The sequence below is a fragment of the Sus scrofa genome, chromosome 6 (genome assembly GCF_000003025.6).
Source record: "Sus scrofa isolate TJ Tabasco breed Duroc chromosome 6, Sscrofa11.1, whole genome shotgun sequence".
NCBI classification, from domain to species: Eukaryota; Metazoa; Chordata; class Mammalia; order Artiodactyla; family Suidae; genus Sus; species Sus scrofa.
In genome coordinates, this window is record NC_010448.4 from 59,347,459 (window position 1) to 59,366,097 (window position 18,639).

General features: G+C 54.9%; 1 protein-coding gene across 16 annotated transcripts; it reads right to left on the minus strand.

Annotated features, from left to right (window-relative positions):
- TNNT1 (troponin T1, slow skeletal type) lies at nt 3,987-18,126 on the minus strand. 16 transcript variants are annotated; one of them, XM_005655965.3, is made up of 14 exons: nt 17,776-18,126; nt 16,116-16,158; nt 15,993-16,006; nt 15,723-15,749; nt 15,440-15,472; nt 14,647-14,668; nt 12,590-12,653; nt 12,064-12,180; nt 11,777-11,854; nt 7,980-8,093; nt 7,577-7,686; nt 5,083-5,173; nt 4,903-4,943; nt 3,987-4,125 (listed from the first exon to the last, which is right to left on the minus strand). In XM_005655965.3, the coding sequence occupies exons 2-14, from the start codon at nt 16,145-16,147 to the stop codon at nt 4,080-4,082; spliced, it is 789 nt and encodes a 262-aa protein (XP_005656022.1). In that variant the 5' UTR covers nt 16,148-16,158; nt 17,776-18,126; the 3' UTR covers nt 3,987-4,079.

An 18,639-nucleotide genomic window follows, 5' to 3' on the forward strand; every position in this document is an offset into this window, starting at 1 on the left:
AGGGCATGCAGGAAATGCCGTTCGCAGCATCCAGGTGACGAAGGGCTGGCCCCCGGGGACCTACTAGGAAATGGACTCGACAACCCGAAAAGTACAGAAGTTTTCCGTTTTCCCCTTTTTCATGTCATGTACTTTATTTACTTTGGGTTTGTCGCGCCCTTCAACAAGAAATAAGCCCCAGGAAGACCGGGATTTTTGTGTTGTGTGCTTTCCTTGTTCCCAGTACCTAGTAGAACGCGATCGGAAATAGTTTTTTGAATGAATGAATGAATGAGAGAACGGATTCTCTAGGTCGTGGGAAACACCAGGATACTATGGGAAATTGAGTCCGCAACCCTTGGATCATCAAGAAAATTGCAAGCCTTCCTGGGTGACCGCCCAGGGCATGCTGGGAAATTATGTATGCGGTACAAAGGTCATGACAATGGGCCGCTGGTCGCGCTGGGAAATGTAGTCCTAGGCAGAGCCCCCAAACACCCCAAGAAATAAGATTCGAGGGCAAGATAAGTCCAGAGTCCCCGAGTAACCCCTGGATCACATCGGGAAGGGAACCTGCGAGGTAGGATCCACAAATGAAAATGCCCGCAGAGCCTTAAACTGGCCCTCTCTGCCATTGCAATCACCCTGAGGCGTGGAGCACGCTGGGAAGTGTAGGCCGGGCTCTATATCCTCGCAAGCAATGCTGGGATTTGTAGTCCAGATGAGGCGTTCTAGTTGATGTGGCGGGCTAGTACGTAGCACCATAAAGCAAGAAATGAACCTTAGCTTGCGTGTTCGATTCCAGGCCTTGCTCAGTGGATTGAGGATCCGGCGTTGCCGTGAGCTGTGGTGCAGGTCGCAGACGCAGCTCGGACCCTGAGTTGTTATGGCTGTGGGGTAGGCCAGCAGCTCCCATTCAACCCCTAGCCTGGGAACTTACATATGCTGAAGGTGGGGACCTAAAGAGCAAAAGGAAAAGAAAAAAGAAAAAAGAAAACTATCCCCGTCTTAAGTACCTTGCACCTGAATCCTCATTGGGAAAGAGGTACGCACTTTGAGACCCGAACAAAGACCCCTAAAAATCGCAAAGAAAAGTGCTGAAATGCAGACACAGGCGAGATTCTTTTTCTTCCAAGGAATGTCAGAGCAGCCTACATACAGGCTCTGAGGTCCTTGGGGGTGGGTTGGGGGGACTGTGCAAAGAAATAAACTGCAAATCCATCCCATGAGATCTGGAGACCGTGGGGATGGGCACGAAGGGGATCCAGTCCTGGGAGCTCTTGGGATGTTGAGTCCCACTCAACCTACACACCCAGGGAGATTAATCATCCATCTGTGGTTATGTATATTTCTGTGCCTGCGCGAAACGGTGATTTTTGGGTGTTTTGTGATCGCGTCTGCAGTTGAATGCAACCTGATTTGGGTGCTCGTGTTTATGGTGTCTGTAAGCTTTGGTGTAGAGCGTCTATCTGTTTGCGGCCTTTATTCATTTGGGAGACATAATATGGAATTTCCACTTAACCCCCACAACCTACGATGGGATGTGTTCCCACCACAAGCTCTATTGGCAATCTTTACTTCTGACGGCTATATTTAGACTTTTCACCTCTTTATGACAAATGGTTAATACCAGCTCTGATTTAGCCAGGCCCGGGTTTGAGTCTTGACTCCACCCACTTCCTAGCTCTGGGACCTGGGCTAGCTCTCTTCCTCTCTGCCTCTTGAGTTGTGGAGCTGCTGTACATGCCTTTCTCACAGGCAGGCGCTGTTGGCTCTGTACAGGCATTTTCATATTCCACTCGTTAAATTCTCTTCTGCACGTCTCTTTTCCTTGGTGAAGGCTTTTTCACTGCTCAAGCCTGCTGTTTTCTCTGAATGCTAACACTGGAATTTTGATGCTTAACCTTGGAACCTCAGGCCCTCCTCAGGCTGATGAAAATAACCTCAGAAAGATTAGAAGGGACTGGTCCCTCTTCCCCTGCGACAGGCAGAAAGACAAACACTCCTCTGCATCATAAAGACAGTTCAAATAAAGGGATGTGCTGAGAACATTTACAAAGTATCAAGCTGACTCCCTCCCGTCCTCCTAAGAAAAATGAGGTGGCATATTAGAAGTCAGTTCTTATTTCAGTTACTTCAGCTGTCCTTGGAAGAGTTATTTACACAAAAGAACCCGCCTCCCTTTTATTTTTGGCTTTTTTTTAGGGCTGCACCTGGGGCACATGGAGGTTCCCAGGCTAGGGGTCAAATCAGAGCTGTAGCCGCTGGCCTATGCCACAGCCACGGCAACGCAGGATCCAAGCCGCTTCTGCCACCTACACCACAGCTCACGGCAACCCCAGATCCTTAACCCACTGATCGAATCCATGGATCGAACCCACACCCTCGTGGATGCTAGTTAGGTTCATCAACTACTTAAGCCATGATAGGAACTCCCTTCAGCCAGGTTCTTAACCCACTGCACCACAGTAGGAACTCCAAGAGATGTTTAATATATAAATAAACATGTTAGTGCAGGACTTCTGCTTGGAAAACTCTGACTCCCCATTCCTTCCAGCCAGAGCTGTGTTCCCACAACTGGACCCCCTCTATTAGAGCTCAGATCACACTGTGGTGACTGTGTCTGTCTCCCACATTGGACTATAAGTTTCCTGATGGCCAAACTTGGGTCTGCTTCAGGTCTGTGTCCCTGGCATCTCCCAGCACAAGACTTGGCCCAGAAGGCCTTGGGACATATTTGTTGAATGAGTGACTGTAGATGGCTGCCTGCAACATGCTTCTCCAACTCCTAACCTCCTACTCATTCTTCAAAACCCCAACGCAAATGCCCCCTCTTCCAGAAGAACCACACTGACTATTCAAGGCAGAGTCTTCACTCTCTCCTGGGTACCTTCTGATTCAACTGGGACAGTGTCCAGGGGTGTCTCCTCTATCTGACCTGGAGTTTCCTGAGGGCCTGAATCTTTTTTTTTTTTTTTTAAGGGCTGCACCCACAGCACATGGAGGTTCCCAGGCTAGGGGTCCAGTCGGAGCTGTAGCCACTGGCCTACACTACACCACAGCCACAGCAACTCAGATCTGAGCCACACCTGCGACCTACATCACAGCTCATGGCAACACCAGATCCTTAACCCACTGAGGGAGGCCAGGGATCGAACCCTCGCACTCATGGATGCTGGGTGTGTTAGTTAACCGCTGAGCCATCACCAGGAATACCGCCTCTGCTGCTGCCCACCCCCCCCGAGCCCCAGGGGGAAAAAAAAGAAATTTTACACTTAAGAGACTCATACTATGAAAGACATCCCATGGCTGACCTACTTGTGACTCTGCACACTAAAATTTGACATTAATTTGTCACTGAGCGGCCCCTCCCATGGACGAACTGGACATGTTTTAGTCTGGCTGGGTTTTGCGTTCCCATAGCGAAAAACCTGCCGTTTCGAAGTGTGTAATTCAGTGGGGATTTTCAGCCCGTTCACAAAGTTGTGCAGGCATTACTATTCGCTGATTCCAGAACATTTCACCACCCCCAAAAGAAACACAATTCCTTCTAGCTATCACCTCCCATCCCCCCAAGCCACTCCTTCCTGTCTCTAGGGATTTGCCATCTGGACATTTCCCATCGTGGGAATCACCTGGTGCGTGGCCTTGTGTGTCCAGCTGCCGTCATTCAGCACGATTTGGAGACTGAGCTGCGGTGCTTTGTAGCCCTTCATCCATGGACGGGCTTGTGGGTTCTTTCCACTTCTTGGCTCTGGCACTGATGCTGCTGCCAAGGTTAGGTTTCGGGAGGACATAATCTCAGTTCTCGTGGGTGGCTGGGTTCTGCGGTCTCTCTACGTTTAACTTTTTGAGGAACTCCCAGACGGCCTTCCACAGAGGCGACACCACGTTAGGTCCCCAGCCCCTGTGTGTGTTCCCACTGCGGGGAAGCATCGCCCGAGAGCGGCGGCCCCGCCCTTGACTGGGGGGCCCGCGCATTAAGAAGAGGCAAGGAACTCAGCAGGTGCCAGGAGTGGAGCATTTATTTCAAGCCCCAGGTGGGACACACACTGCAACGGCGGCTCCTCGGTGCTCAGGGTGGGCGAGCGCCCACCTGCTCACTTCCAGCGGCCTCCGACGCGGCCTTTCCCGGCCCCCTTCCGGCTGGAGGAGGAGGAGGGGTATCAGGCAGGAGGACCTCCTCGGAGTCGGGGCCCCTGCCCTCGATTCGGGAAGTCCCCCCCTCCCAAACGCCCGCCTGCCCCTCCCCGCAAGTGCCTTGTGGTTGGGGTCCCTGCCTGGGGTGGAGCGGTGAACAGATGGGGCGGGAGCTGCTATCGGTGGGTGAGTTCAGGATGTCCCCGTGGGTGCTGATACATGTTTGGGGGCACCAGGCTGGGCCAAGGAAGGGAAAGGAAGGACCGCGTGCAGGGAGGCCGGGAGGGTTGGGGTGAACGAGGCAGAAAGTTGGAAATGAAGCAAAGAGAGAAGCACAGAAGGCGGAAGGGAAGGAAGGTGGGCGGGAAGCAAAGCGGGAGACAGAGCAAGGGACAGAGAACGAGACGGGCTGCTCCGCCTCGGCGCTAGTGACATTTGGGGGCCGGACCCTTCTCTGAGGCGGGGGCGTCCTGGGTAGAGTAGGACGTTGAGCGGCAGCCCAGGGCTCCACCCACCAGCTCCCTGGAGCTCCCCCCTCCCCCGGTGTCCCCTGGGGTGGGGACAGGATCAGCCCCTGTCCCAGAGCCAGTGATTTAGAAGGACGGAGGAACAGGGATGGAGACCCCAGAAGAGAGACGGACAAATAACGAGGGCGTCCCAGAGAAAGAGGGGCCAAGACAGAGACCCCAAGAAGGGGGGTGCGGAGTGAGGGGCAGCGGGAAGGAAGGAAAGAGAGGCCCGAGAGGCGGCGCGGGGGGGGCCTCGGTGCGCGTTCACACTTACAACTTCTGGGCGTGGCTGATGCGGTTGTACAGCACGTTGATCTGGTGGGGAGACGGGAGGGAGACGCTCGCAGAGCCGGAGGGACATGCCGGCCCGCTCCCGCCCACTCCTCACAACCCCGCCCACCCGCCCCGCCCCCGTCTCCCACCCGGCCTGCGCCTGCCCAGAGATGGATCTCACCTCGTATTTCTGCTGCTTCAGCTTCGCCATCAGGTCAAACTTCTCCGACTCCAGCTGGTGGATCCAATCCGACAGTTCCTGGGCCTTCTCCCTGGCAGGGCAGAAGGGCTGTCATGGAAGGGAGCCAGGCCATGCGCCGGGCCCAGAAAGGCTGAAAGATCCCTCCAAAGCCACACAGAGGCCGTGTGTGCCGGTGCCAGTTTGTCAATATTTGAAGACACAGTACTCAAATATTGTGACATTTTGCAGCACAGGGTTTTTAGGTCTCTGCCCACCTCCTTCCTTTCCTTGGTTAACGGCCCAAGTCCTGGAGTCAGAAAGCCTTGGTTCAAACACCGGCTCTGGAATTCCCTGGTTTGTGACTACAACCAAGCGACTCCCCCTGGGATCCTGTTTCCCTCTCCAGAGAAACATAGAAATAAAACTGTGAAACAGGTGGCTGGTTGCCCACCCAATATCCCTTCTTTCTTCCTTAAATTCAGAATTTTTTGCAGCAGACTCAGTTTAAAAAGCTACTCTTCCCAGTAACTCCCTTGCAGGTAGGCTGGCCAATGAGATCAAAATGGGTCATTGGGTAGAGATTCCAGGTAAGCCTGTGTGGTTCTTCCCTTGCAATTTCTTTCTGCTGCTTGGCTGTGATGGCTGGAGCACCAGCAGCCACTTTGGAATATGAGGTGATATTGAGGTTGGACATAGTGGTGAAACAGAAAAATAGGAAATGGGAGTTCCCCTTATGGCTCAGCAGTTAATGAATCCAACTAGGATCCATGAGAACGCAGGTTTGATCCCCAGCCTTTCTCAGTGGGTTAAGGATCCAGCATTGCTGTGAGCTGTGGTGTATGTTTCAGATGCAGCTAGGATCCCAAGTTGCTGTGGCTGTGGTGTAGGCTGGCGGCTGCAGCTCTGATTCGACCCCTAGCCTGGGAACCTCCATATGCCGCGGGAGCAGCCCTAGAAAAGGCAAAAAGACAAAAAAAAAAAAAAAAAAAAAGGATCCAAATTACAAGTGGATGTGTGGTGGGGGAAGGGAAGAGGAGGAAAAAGGAAAAGGGAACATTACTTAATGCCCGGCACCTGTGATGACGTGGTTGGAAGGAGAGTGCGTAGCTGGTGGCAGGCGGGAACCTTCCAAGAGCCAATTCTGCACATCCTTCCCCGACTGCGAGTGCAGAGCCCTCACACCCGTCATTTGAAATCAGCCACGTGGGAGATTACACCACGGAAAGGAGCGAATGCTAAGAATATGGACTTTTAGCTCCTGAAGAGCCTTTTGTTATGTATTGACCATCATACCCCTTTATAGAACAGTGACAAAGAACACAGACTGCCCAGGGTTCAAATCCCCATTCTTTCACTTGTAAGCTGTGCAACTCTAGAAAGTTTACATAACCTCTCTGTACCTCAGGTTGCTCTTCTTCTTTTTATTTTCTTTTAGGGCTGCACCTGCGGCATATGGAGGTTCCCAGGCTAGGGGTCTAATCGGAGATGTAGCCACTGGCCTACACCACAGCCACAGCCACGCCAGATCCGAGCCACGTCTGTGACCTACACCACAGCTCACGGCAACACCAGTCCTTGACCCGCTGAATGAGGCCAGGGATCCAATCGGCATCCTCATGGATCCTAGTCGGGTTCTTCACCTCTGAGCCATGAAGGGAACTCCCGGGTTGCTCAATTTCAAGATAATGGTAACAACAATATCTCTCTCTTCTGTGAGCCCTCCGGAGGGAGCTGCTGGTGTTATCGTCATCTCACTGACCTTTGGCAGCTCTGCCAGGTAGATTTTATCATGCCCTCATTTTACCAATGAGGAGAAAAGCCTGAGAGGAGTTGAACAATGTGCCTAAGAAGACACAGCTGTAAGCGGTGGAGCCGGCACTGAGCCCTGGGCAAGTGGTTTCAGATTTGGAGCCGCAAAGCCCAAGACCGTCCCCAGCCTTCCCTCCAGCGGCTTATCCTGAGATGCAGGCTGTGTGATGCATGAGCTGTGAAGGGTGAGGCAGAGCCCACCCGGAAGAGACGGGGCTGCAAAAGTGTTGCCAGCCCGTCTGATTTTAATTCGAGTAGACGATGGGGCTCAGGGAAATTTCCACGGTGGCCTAGGGGTTAAGGATGTGGCGTCACTGCCATGGCGTGGGGTACTGGCTCAGTTCGATCCCTGGCCTGGGTGCAGCCAAAAAGAAAAAGGAAAAAAAAAAAAAAAAAACTGGGCCCATTTGGAGTTCCTGGGGCATTATTAAGACAATATCATTTCCTAATCTCCTTCTGTGAGCCCTGGCTTCCCATCACATTATCTCCCAGACTCTACAGGTCTCAGCAACTAAAAAAAGTCAGTCCTACCTCAGGGAAACGTTCCATAGGGGATGTTACAGCGGCCCAGAGAGAGAGAGAGACACTTGCCCAAAGTCACACCGCACCAGGGCTTCCTCCCACTCGGATCTAGGCCGGGGGTCCCCTTATCTGCCCGTCTCACCCCCAGGCCCCTCCCGCCTACCGGAGCTGGTCCTCTCCCATGTGGTCGATATTCAGAGGCTTTTTACGCTCGGACAGAATGCGCTGTTTCATCTCACGCCCTGTCTGGCGCTTGCCCCGCTTCTGTTCTGCCTGAGGGTTGGGAGGGGACATGTTGAGCTGGAGGATGGATCCTCTGGATGGTTCCCTACCAGAACCCAGGGGCCTACACCACCTGCCACCTCCTCCCCCAGGACCCAGGGGCCTACACCACCTGCCACCTCCTCCCCCAGGACCCAGGGGCCTACACCACCTGCCACCATCCCCCCCAGGACCCCAGGAATCTAGACCCCCCCCCAGCTTCTCCTCCCTCAGACCCAGGACTCTGGCCCCCAGCCCCTCCTCCCTAGGAACCCAGCCCTCAGGCCCCAGCAGAGTGAACTCACCTTGACCAGGTAACCCCCAAAATGGGCCCCCATGTTGGACAGAACCTTCTTCTTTTTGGCGTCATCCTCGGCCCGCTTCTTAGCCTCTTCCTCTTCCTTCCTCATCTTCTCCTCCTGTGGGAAGGAAGGGCTTAATCCCAGGCCTCCCCCAGCCCTGGACTGCGAGGGAAGGGGACCTGGGTTCTTTTTTTTTTTTTTTTTTTGTCTTTTGTTGTTGTTGCCATTTCTTGGGCCGCTCCCGCGGCATATGGAGGTTCCCAGGCTAGGGGTCCAATCAGAGCTGTAGCCACCGGCCTACGCCAGAGCCACAGCAACGCGGGATCCGAGCCGCATCTGCAACCTACACCACAGCTCACGGCAACGCCGGATCGTTAACCCACTGAGCAAGGGCAGGGACCGAACCCGCAACCTCATGGTTCCTAGTCGGATTCGTTAACCACTGCGCCACGACGGGAACTCCGAGACCTGGGTTCTTGAAGCAAGGATCAGTGAGACCCAAGCAGGAAAGACAAGGTCAAGACTGCCGACATCCCCCCGCCCCCAACCTCCCGGCCCTTCCAGGCCAGGCTGTGTGAGCACCTGCAATCCTTCCCCCTCTTTTGGCCTTTTTATACCCCCCCACCCCCGCAGCAAGAAAGTAAGCTGGGGTGGGGGTGGAACCTGCTTGCTTTTTTCTGCATGTTCCCACCTGAAATGACCAATGGCGACCTTTGCTGTGTGACCTCAGTGCAGACACATACCCTCTCTGGGACTTACTCTCTCTTAGTCTCATGAAGAGGAGAATGACTGTCCTTGGAGGGTCAAGGAGGGCAACTGTCATGGGAATGGGGGGCGGGGCTTGGGACAGTAAAGAGGCCCTTGGCCTTGGAGTTCTGGTCGTGGTGCAGGGGAGACTAATCTGACAGATAGCCATGAGGTTGCAGGTTCAAGCCCTGGCCTTGCTCAGTGGGTTAAGGATCCGGCGTTGCTGTGAGCTGTGGTGTAGGTCACAGATGCGGCTTGGATCTTGTGTTGCTGTGGTGTAGGCCAGCAGCTACAGCTCCGGTTAGACCCCTAGCCTGGGAACCTCCATATGCCATGGGTATAGCCCTAAAAAGCAAAAAGAAAAGAAAAAAAAAGCAAAAGAAAAGAAAAAGAGGCTCTTGGGCTTGAGCCTGAGGAAACGATTCTAGAATAACTTGACTAAGCCATTACCACTTTAGAAAGTCTGACTGCATGTTCCAGAAATAGCAGCTTGTCCAGACAAGGCCCCCCGCTGCTGGAAGGGCAGGTGAAGTGGACATGCGGATTTTCCACTTGCCCAACCTTTCCCACTGAATTAGTCTCCTCTCACTGCGGAAATTCGCAAACACAGTGGCTTAAGACAATGCCCATCTTTTCTCCCCCACTTCTTTAATGCCAGGCCCATGGCATATGGAAGTTCCCGGGCTAGGGCTTGAACTGGAGCTGCGATATGGGATCTGAGCCTTGTCTACGAGCTATGCCACAGCTGAGGGCAAAGCTGGATCCCCGACCCACTGAGCAAGGCCAGGGATCGAACCCACATCCCCAGGGATACCAGCCAGGCTCCTTAGGGCCGAGCCACAACGGGAACTCTAACAAGTGTATTTATCATCTTATAGCTCTGCATGCAGACCAGAAGTCTGAAATGGGTCTTGTGAGCTGAAGTCAAGGTGTGAACAGGGCTGATTCTTTCTAGAAGCTCTAGGGGATATTCACATGTTTCCTTTTCCAGTTTCTGGGTGCTGCCCGCATGCCTGGGCTCGAGGCCCCTTCCTCCATCATCAAAGCTCCTCCCTCTTATAAGGACCTTTGTGAAGACACGGGGCTCACCCAGAAAATCCAGGATCCTCTTCCCATCTCAAGATCTTCAATTTAACGTCTGCAAAGGCTCTTTTATACCATGGAGGTCTCCTATTTCTAGTCTCTGGGAATTAGATGTGGACATCTTTGGGGACCCCTAGTCTTTGAAAGTGGTTTGAGGAGTTCCCATCATGGTGCAGCAGCAATGAATCCGACTAGGAACCACGAGGTTGTGGGTTCAATCCCTGGCCTCCCTCCGTGGGTTAAGGATCCAGCGTTGCCGTGAGCTGGGGTGTAGGTCACAGATGTGGCTCAGATCTGGCATCGCTGTGGCTGTTGTGTAGTCCAGCGGCTACAGCTCTCATTCGACCCCTATCCTGGGAACCTCCACATGCTGCAGGTGTGGTCCTAAAAAAAAGACAAAAAGATAAATAAATAAATAGCAGTGGTTCGACAAATACTATATGACATCACCTATGTGTGGAATCTAAATAATGTGTAAATGGAGCTCCCCTTATGGCTCAGCCATAACAAACCCGACTAGTATCCACGAGGATTCGGGTTTGATCCCTGACCTCTCTCAGTGGGGTAGGGATCTGGCATTGCCATGAGCTGTAGCAGCTGCAGCTTTGATTCAACCCCTACCCTGGGAACTTCCATATGCCGCTTGTGCAGCCCTAAAAAAAAAAAAAAAAGCAAAAACAGAGTTCCTGTAGCGGCTCAGTGGTTAACGAATCTGACTAGGAACCATGAGGTTGCAGGTTCCATTCCTGGCCTTGCTCCGTGGGTTAAGGATCCAGCGTTGCTGTGAGCTGTGGTGTAGGTCGCAGATGCAGCTTGGATCCCACGTTGCTGTGGCTGTGGTGTAGGCTGGCAGCAACAGCTCTGATTAGACCCCTAGCCTGGGAACCTCCATATGCTGCAGGTGTGGCCCTAGAAAAGGCAAAAAGTCAAAAAAATAAAAAAATTTTAAAAATTTAAAAAGCAAAAAAATAAAATATAGACAATAAAATAAAATATGGTGCAAAATGAACCAATCCACAAAACCCAAACAGACTCAGAAACATGGAGAACAGACTTGAGGTTGCCAAGGGGGAGGGGAAGGGGGAGGGATGGACGGGGAGTTTGGGGTTGGCAGATGCAAACTATGACCTTTAGAATGGATAAGCAATGAGGTCCTGCTGGACAGCACAGGGAACTCTGTCCAGTCACTTGGTATAGGACATGGTGGAGGGTAAAATAAGGAAGGCAATGTATGTGCGTATATATGGCTGGGTCACTCAGCGGTGCAGCAGAAATTGGCACAACACTGTAAATCAACTATACTTTAAAAAAAAAATTGTTTGTTGAAAAGTGGTTTGAGTGAGCCACTACTTAATATCAAGTTGAGGCATCTTCCAAGGCCTGAACCAAGAGGAGCATTGCAGCCACTCGCCCCCAGTTAGCCAGTGATTCACTCCACAATGGACAGGTGAACAATCTGAACATACCCCAGGATTTTGCAAAAGACAGAGGAAAGGGGGGTTTAAGCCAGAGCAGCTGGTGGCCATTTACTACCCCTGCCTGGGAACAGGGGTGTCCAGTAGGATGACCAACAATCTGGTTCTTCCAGGGCTGATGGGAGGCAGGATTTTCAGACTCAGACCAGGAGAGTCCAGGGCAAACCAGGATACGTTGGTCACCCCAGTGTCCACAGAAATATTGGCCAAGGGATGAGAAGAGAATAGCTGGGTTTTTGTGGTATTAGTTGAGTCCCTTGATCCAGCCATGCCTGAAGCAAGACATACCCTGAACCATTTAGTTCTATGACCAGATAAAGTTCTCCTTCTGCTAAATTCAGTTGGGGTTGGGGCCCTTCCAATAGAAAGATCCTTGAGTAACAGCAAGAGGGCTTTCTTGGGATCATGGAGAATATCCTGAAGGGAAAATCTGAGTGTATTCCCAGCTGGGAAATTAACATTTGGGCCCCTGGGAGGAGGGGAAGCACCACCCACCGCCAGTTTAGCCTGACGCTCCCGCTCCTTCTCGGTTCTGAAGCGCTGTTGCTCAGCTCTCTCTGCCCGGCGCCGCTCCTGGGGGAGGGAGAAGAATGAAGGGGTGCAGGAACCCCCTTACCCCTTCCCAGGTTAGGTCAAGAGTGAGATGGATACCGACTTGGGTACATCCCCCAAAGTTTCAGCCTCGGGTCTGTACTGGACGGGAACGGTTCTCTGTATCTCCCAAGACCCAAAGGATGGAAGGAAGGGGAAGAATCTGGGGGACCCCGCCTCCCCCGACTCACAATACGCTCTTTCAGCGCCACGAGCTCCTCTTCCTCTTTCTTGCGCTGCTCAAAATGCACGTCAATGAGCGTCTGCAGCTCCAGCAGATCTTTTTCCATGCGCTTGCGGTGAATGTCCTATGGGACAGAGTGAGAGGCCGGTCATTCCCAGGCGGTGCGGGAGAAGGCGCCCTTGGCACTTCTGAGACGGCTGGGCAGGCAGAGCCCTTCAGGGCGGCAAGAACGCGTGGGCTTGACCATCTCAGACAGACGGCTGCCATGCACCTTGTGTCCAGCAGGGGGAAGCAAAGCATCGTGCTCGGACGCTGGGGGGCTCCCGGGACAAGAAAAAAAGGGAGCAGGGAAAAAACAAAGAGAAGGAAAAAGACGCCAAGAGAGAAGGAGGAGGGGGATGGGGAGGATGAGAAAGGGGAGGGAGAGAGGAAGGGGGAGGGGAGGGGAAGGGGAAGATAGGGAGGGGGAGCTCTTCCTAACGGGAACCCTAAAGGCCAGAAGCCCCGCGTGGGATGAGGTGTCTGTTACTTACATCGAAGTCCACGCGTTCCCCCTCTGGGATCTTCGGGGGGATCAGTGGAGGCACCACGGGACGGCTGAGTGGACAGAAGGGGAGAAACACCGAGTATTTTGACCTCTCTGATGGGCTGCACCAGCCACACGTGTGTGATGCCTGAGCACCTGGAACGTGGCTGGTCCAGATCAGAGGCGCTTGACCAAAATCATGTAAAATATTTCGCTAGCAATGTTTTTATGGATTAGTGTTGAAATGATGAGATTTTAGGTATAACAAGGGTGAATAAAATATGCTATTGGGAAGAATTTTACCTATTTCGTTTTACTTTCTTTTTTTTTGTCTTTTCTATGGCTGCATATGGAAGTTCCCAGGCCAGGGGTCAAATCCGAGCTGTAGCTGCGGGCCTATGCAATATGGGATTTGAGCGGCGTATGCGACCTACACCACAGCTCAAGGCAACGCCGGACCACTGAGCGAGGCCAGGGATCGAACCACAACCTCATGGTGCCTAGTCGGATTCGTTAACCACTGAGCCACGACAGGAACTCCTGCTTTTACTTTTTAAAATGTGGCTACTACTAAAAAAAAAAAAAAAAAAAAAAAAAAAAAGGTTCGTTTGGATCTTGCTGTTGCATTTGTATGGGGCATCTCTGGGGATACGCCTTTGCCTTCTTGAAGCCCAGCCCCGAACTCCCACTTCTTGAAATTTTCTCTTTCTTTGGTTTCTAAGAACACGCTTTCTTCTGATAGGCTTCCTAAGGCTCTGCCTGCCCTCATCGCTGTCTCCTTGTCCCCTGGTGAGAGTTTTACCCTCTGATTCATTTGTAGGAAATGCTAGTGATTAATATCATTCATCTGTGACTTGGATTCTCCTCAATTACTGAGGATTCACCAACACTGGTCTCCAGCTCAGACTCTCTCCCAATCTCCAGACTCCAGGTAACGGATGGCTCCATGCCCCAGCTGAGCTCCCCAACCTGGAAATCTCTCCGTCTGTGGCCCCCTTTCCACCCCCTGCCCCCTGCCCAGGCTTAGGCCTTCTTCCCTGAAAACTCACCAAATTCTACAGTTCTCTGGCCATGCCACATGGCTTCACGCCCCCGGGCCTTTGCACATGCTGTGTGCTCAGCTTGCAATGGCCTTCGCCTGACATTCTCCGCACCTGAGGCCTTCCTGCCTCCAACGAGCTTTCCTGATGCTGCAGCCCAGCTGTGTCCTCACTCCCATCTGACTCTGCCTCCTCATCCCTCAAGCCGTGGTGAAACTCCACTGTCCACTGCATCTCATGCTCAGATTGCAACACCAATCTCTGGCCCCAAGGTCCCCACCTCCAGGTCTCCTCTCCCTCTCCCAAGGAGCTCTCACAGCCTGGCCTCCACCTGTCTGCAGAGCTTGGATCCTCAAAGACTGGCCGAGATCTGGCCGCTGGACCTTGCACCTTCTGCATTGCTTCCTCGACTACAATCTCTCCCACCTCCTTCAATTAGCAAACTCCCAGGACTCAGGGCAGCACCTCCCCCAGGAAGCCCTCCATGACTGCCACCGGGCATAGCTAGGGCCTCTTCTGTGCTACCATCTTTGTATCTGGGTCTGCTTCACCAGCAGGGCAGCCACACTCTGACTCATCAAATACCATGGGAAGTTCACCAGAAATGTTTGCTGAAGGACAGAATCACTGTCCTTTCGTAGGTGTCCCTCCCCCTCTCCTCTGTCTTTTTTTTTTTTTTTTTTTTTTTCTTTTTTGTCTTTTGCCTTTTCTAGGGCTGCTCCTGCGGCCTATGGAGGTTCCCAGGCTAGGGGTCCAATCGGAGCTGTAGCCACCGGCCTACACCACAGCCACAGCAACGCGGGGTCCGAGCCGTGTCTGCGACCTACACCACAGCTCACGGCAATGCCGGATCCTTAACCCACGGAGCAAGGCCAGGGATGGAACCTGCCACCTCATGGTTCCTAGTCGGATTCATTAACCACTGCGCCACGACGGGAACTCCTCCTCCCGTCTTTTTTTGCACCCTGTCTCTGAAGGCAGGGGCTAGATCTAAGAGACCCCACCCCCAGCCCTAGGATCTCACCTTGGCTTGGGGCGCTCCTCTTCTGTTGGGGGGGGGGATACAAAGACACAATTAGCAAGAGTTTGTGGGCGTGGGAGGACGCGACACACCCAAAGGTGGGCCCTCCTCGCCCCCCCAAGACTTGGTCCCCAGGCCCAGTTCCCTTGTCCTGCAGCCCTGGGGGAGGGGTATGGCGGGGGTAAAAGAGGAGAAGGGAAATCGGGGTGGCCGTAAAGGGAGGGAGGGGTCACACGCATCAGATATACATTCAGAACCGGTGTGGGGATTCCCCCCCTCCACTCGCTTCGCTGGGAAACCAGGCTTCCAAACCCCCCACCCTCCTTCTGCAGACCCAGAGCTCCTGCCCTCCTCCCCAAGCCCTCTGTTCACTCGGGGACCCTGGAGTTGTGTCCCCAGCCACCTCCCCCTTGGGGACACAGGAATCCAGACCCCCACTGCTACCCCCTTCTGCAACCCAGGCCCCAACCTTTGAATGTATATGGGGGAGAAAAATAACAGGCGAAGATGAGAGGGGAGGAGGGGTGCCTCTCCGCAAACATCCAACCCTTCTATAAGTATTCCTCCAGTCTGGGGAAGAAGGCTTGGGTGTCGGTCCCTTTAAGAAGGAAGGGAACGGGTTAAAGCCGCTGCGAGGCTATTTCCCTTCGTGGCCACCAGAGGGCGCGCGGGCTCTCCGGGGCTTAAAGGACCGGGTCCGGGGCGGGTTATGGGGGCGGGGAGGGAGTTCTCGTGGAGGTCAGGGCCCAGAGGACACCCCGCAATTGGTCTCAGGAAGCGAAGCAGCCGCGGTTACCTCGCTCTGCCACCGGCTCTGGCTCCTCGGGGGCTGGGGAGGGGGCAGGAGGAGAAGCGAGGGTTTGGGGAGCCAGGGGAGGGGAGCGGCCAGGCCCGGATGCAGGGGGGGAGAGAGGGGAGAGAGGGGAGAGGCTGTTAAAGGAACTGAGGCCGAGAACCCCGAAAGCCCCGCGCCCCGCCCGGCCTGCACCCCTGGACCAGCGGGCCCCCCACCCACCCGCCTGTCCCCCACCCCCCCAGACCTGCGTCCAGCTCCAGACCTGCGGAGTCCGGGGCCTCACCTTCCTCCTCCTCAGCAGCCTCCTCTTCTGGAAGGGGTCGGGGAGAGAGAAGAGGGGTTAGGGGCCCAGGGGGACCCGGGGTGGAAGGGCTTTCAGAGAGGGGACCCAGTGGGTGAGGGGGCAGAGACCCAGGTTCGGGCTCGAGTCTCAGCTGGGCGGGGCGGGGGGGGGGACCCGTCAGCCTCAGCGGCCGCCGGGCACGATGGGCTTTTCCCTCCCAGGAGGATGGGCGTCGGGCCGGTCGGGCGGGGTGGGCCGAAGTGCACTCACCTTCAGGCTGCTCCCTGAGGACCCGGGCGGGGAGAAAAGAGGGAGGGGGAGAGTTAGGCGCCTCGGAGGCGGAGGGGGTCTCCCCCGCTCCGAGCCCCCAGCCCTCCCGCCAGCATCACTCACTCCTCATATTCCTGCTCTTCGGCGTCAGACATCCTGGCGTGACCTAGAGAGGCAGAGAACGGGGGTCCAAACGAGGGACTCGGGATCCCCGACCTGGGGTCCCGACGCCCGGGTCTGAGGGACGAGGGGCTGGGGGCTGGATCCTGGGTCTGACGGGGGGGGGGGGGGCTGGGGCTGGACCCCTGGGTCTGGAGGAGGAGGGGCTGGGGCAGGACTCCAGGGTCTGAGGGAGGAGGGGCTGGGACCTGGACCCCTGGGTCCAAGGGAGGAGGAGCTGGGGGCTGGATCCTGGGTCTGAGGCCGGGGGCCTGGGGCTGGACCCCCGGGTCTGAGGGAGGAGGAGCTGGGGGCTGGACCCCTGGGTCTGAGGGAGAAGGGGCTGGGGCAGGACCCCTGGGTCTGAGGGAGAAGGGGCTGGGGCAGGACCCCTGGGTCTGAGGGAGAAGGGGCTGGGACAGGACCCCTGGGTCTGGGGGAGGAGGAGCTGGGGGCCCTCAACTCCCAAAGATTCCTAAACCGCGGATGAAGACAGGGCTTGGGAAGGTATGGCCCCACCAACCCCAAAGCCACAGGCCCCACCCCCTCACCACAGCTGCCCTCTTTTGTCTTATGACAAGTCCTTTGGAACCTGATCTGAGGAGGGATTAGGGGAAGGTATTTGGGGAAGACACAGTGGCCTGAAGACAATAGCTGCCCCACCCCCAAGGGCTATTTTGGGGGGATGTCGTGGAGGGTGACACAGAGGACATCTAAAAAGTATTCTAGGAGGAGGGGTTCTGGGAGAATTCATCATACCCACTCCCCTCTGCCACCCTTGTCCCCTCCCCTTTGGCTGGTTATCAGTCACCTTCACCCACAGCTGTGGAGGGGACAGGACACACAAGAGCAGCTTCTGTCCCCAGACCTCATCCTGACCCCTAAATACTAAGACTCCCCCAAATCTGAGGTCCCCAAATCTTAATACCCACAGATCCCAATTTAGGAATTCTGAAGATGGCTAAGTCCTCATATCTCCGGATTCTGACACCCCAACTGTTGATACTCCAGATTATGGGCCTGGCCACCCTAAAACCTTGACCCCCTCAGTCTTGAATCCTTAAATTTGGGAACCTTAAGCTTATGAGACCCCAAAACCTGGATGCCCAGACTCAGGGGCCCGATTCCTGATACCCCAAAATATGACTCCACAAATTCTAATACCTCCAATCATAAGATTTCAGATCCTGAGACCTCAATTCCTAAACCTCCAGATTCTGAGGCACTGCCCGCACCCTGGTCCTGACACCCAGACTGTCTGCCAGCCGAGCCCAGAGGTTCCCAATTTCTTTTCTTACTCCTTCTTGAATTATTATTTAATTTTATTGGAATAGAGTTGATTTATGAAGATTCCCAATTTCTGACATACCCTCAGAGCACCGAGGTCTGAAGATGTAAATTCTGGAGCTCCCAAATCCTGGCACCCCCCGGCCCCATTCCCTAGTCCCTCCATCCCAATACATGCCCCTCCATCCCCAGGTCCTTTGAAGCCTGGCCCCCTCAAATTCCCAGACCTTCGCTTTCAGGGCTCCTGGGCCTCCACACTTTTCCCCACCTCTCGTGTCTCCCACCACTCTGCCCCTCCCCCAAGGACCCCCCCCCCCAGAGACCACAGGGCTGTTACCTGAGGTTGGGTCGGCAGAGGTGTACGCTTTGGGGCAGAGTCCAGTTGGGCAAGTCTAGCTGGGCACCCCGGGTTTATAGCCAGAGGCTCAGCCCCGCCCCGGGGGCAGAGGGAGGGGGAGAGAATTCCTTTCCTCAAACTCTCAGCCCAGCTCCGAGGCTGCCCTGCCCCCACCCTGGCTCCGTGTTCGGGATCCAGGCATCTCCCAGCTGCTCCAAGGCCTCTCCCCACCCCAGCCTCCCTGCCCAGAACCCCCGGGGGCTGGGTCAGGGCCCCCTCGGGCTCGCCACTGCCCAGGGCACGGGGCACGCTCTGCTCTGAAGTCGCCCGGGCTCAGCAGGCAGTAGGTCCCAGAGAATGCTTAGTGATGAAAGGGGAAAAGGGGCACTTTGCCCCGTGGCTCTGGTCCCCTGCTCTGCATCCCTCTGGGCCTCCTCCCCCCACACCCTGTTTCTCGGGCTCTGTGACTCTCCTTTTCTTTCTCCGTCTCTGTCTGTCTCTCTGTCCCCCCTCCCCACCCCCATCCCTTTGTCTGCCACCAGGATTCCACCCCGATGACAACAGGCGCTAAAGCCGAGAGACAGGTGTTGGGAGGTGGGGGGGGGGGGAGTGTCAGCCCCGCAGGACCTCAGATTCCCCCCCTTCCATCTGACACGGCTCTTTCTGTTATCCCCTCCCCCTTCCCGGCCAAGCCATGACCTTGAACTCCGGGGGATTCCTCACTCCCTGTACCTCCGTGTCACTGTCTCTGTGTTTCAGACTCTGCATTTCGGGGTGGGGGGCTTGGGGGCTATCTTTGGCCTCTGTCCCTGTCTACGGTGTCTCCTGGTCTCCCTCTGCCCGTCAGTGACTGGGTATCTGACT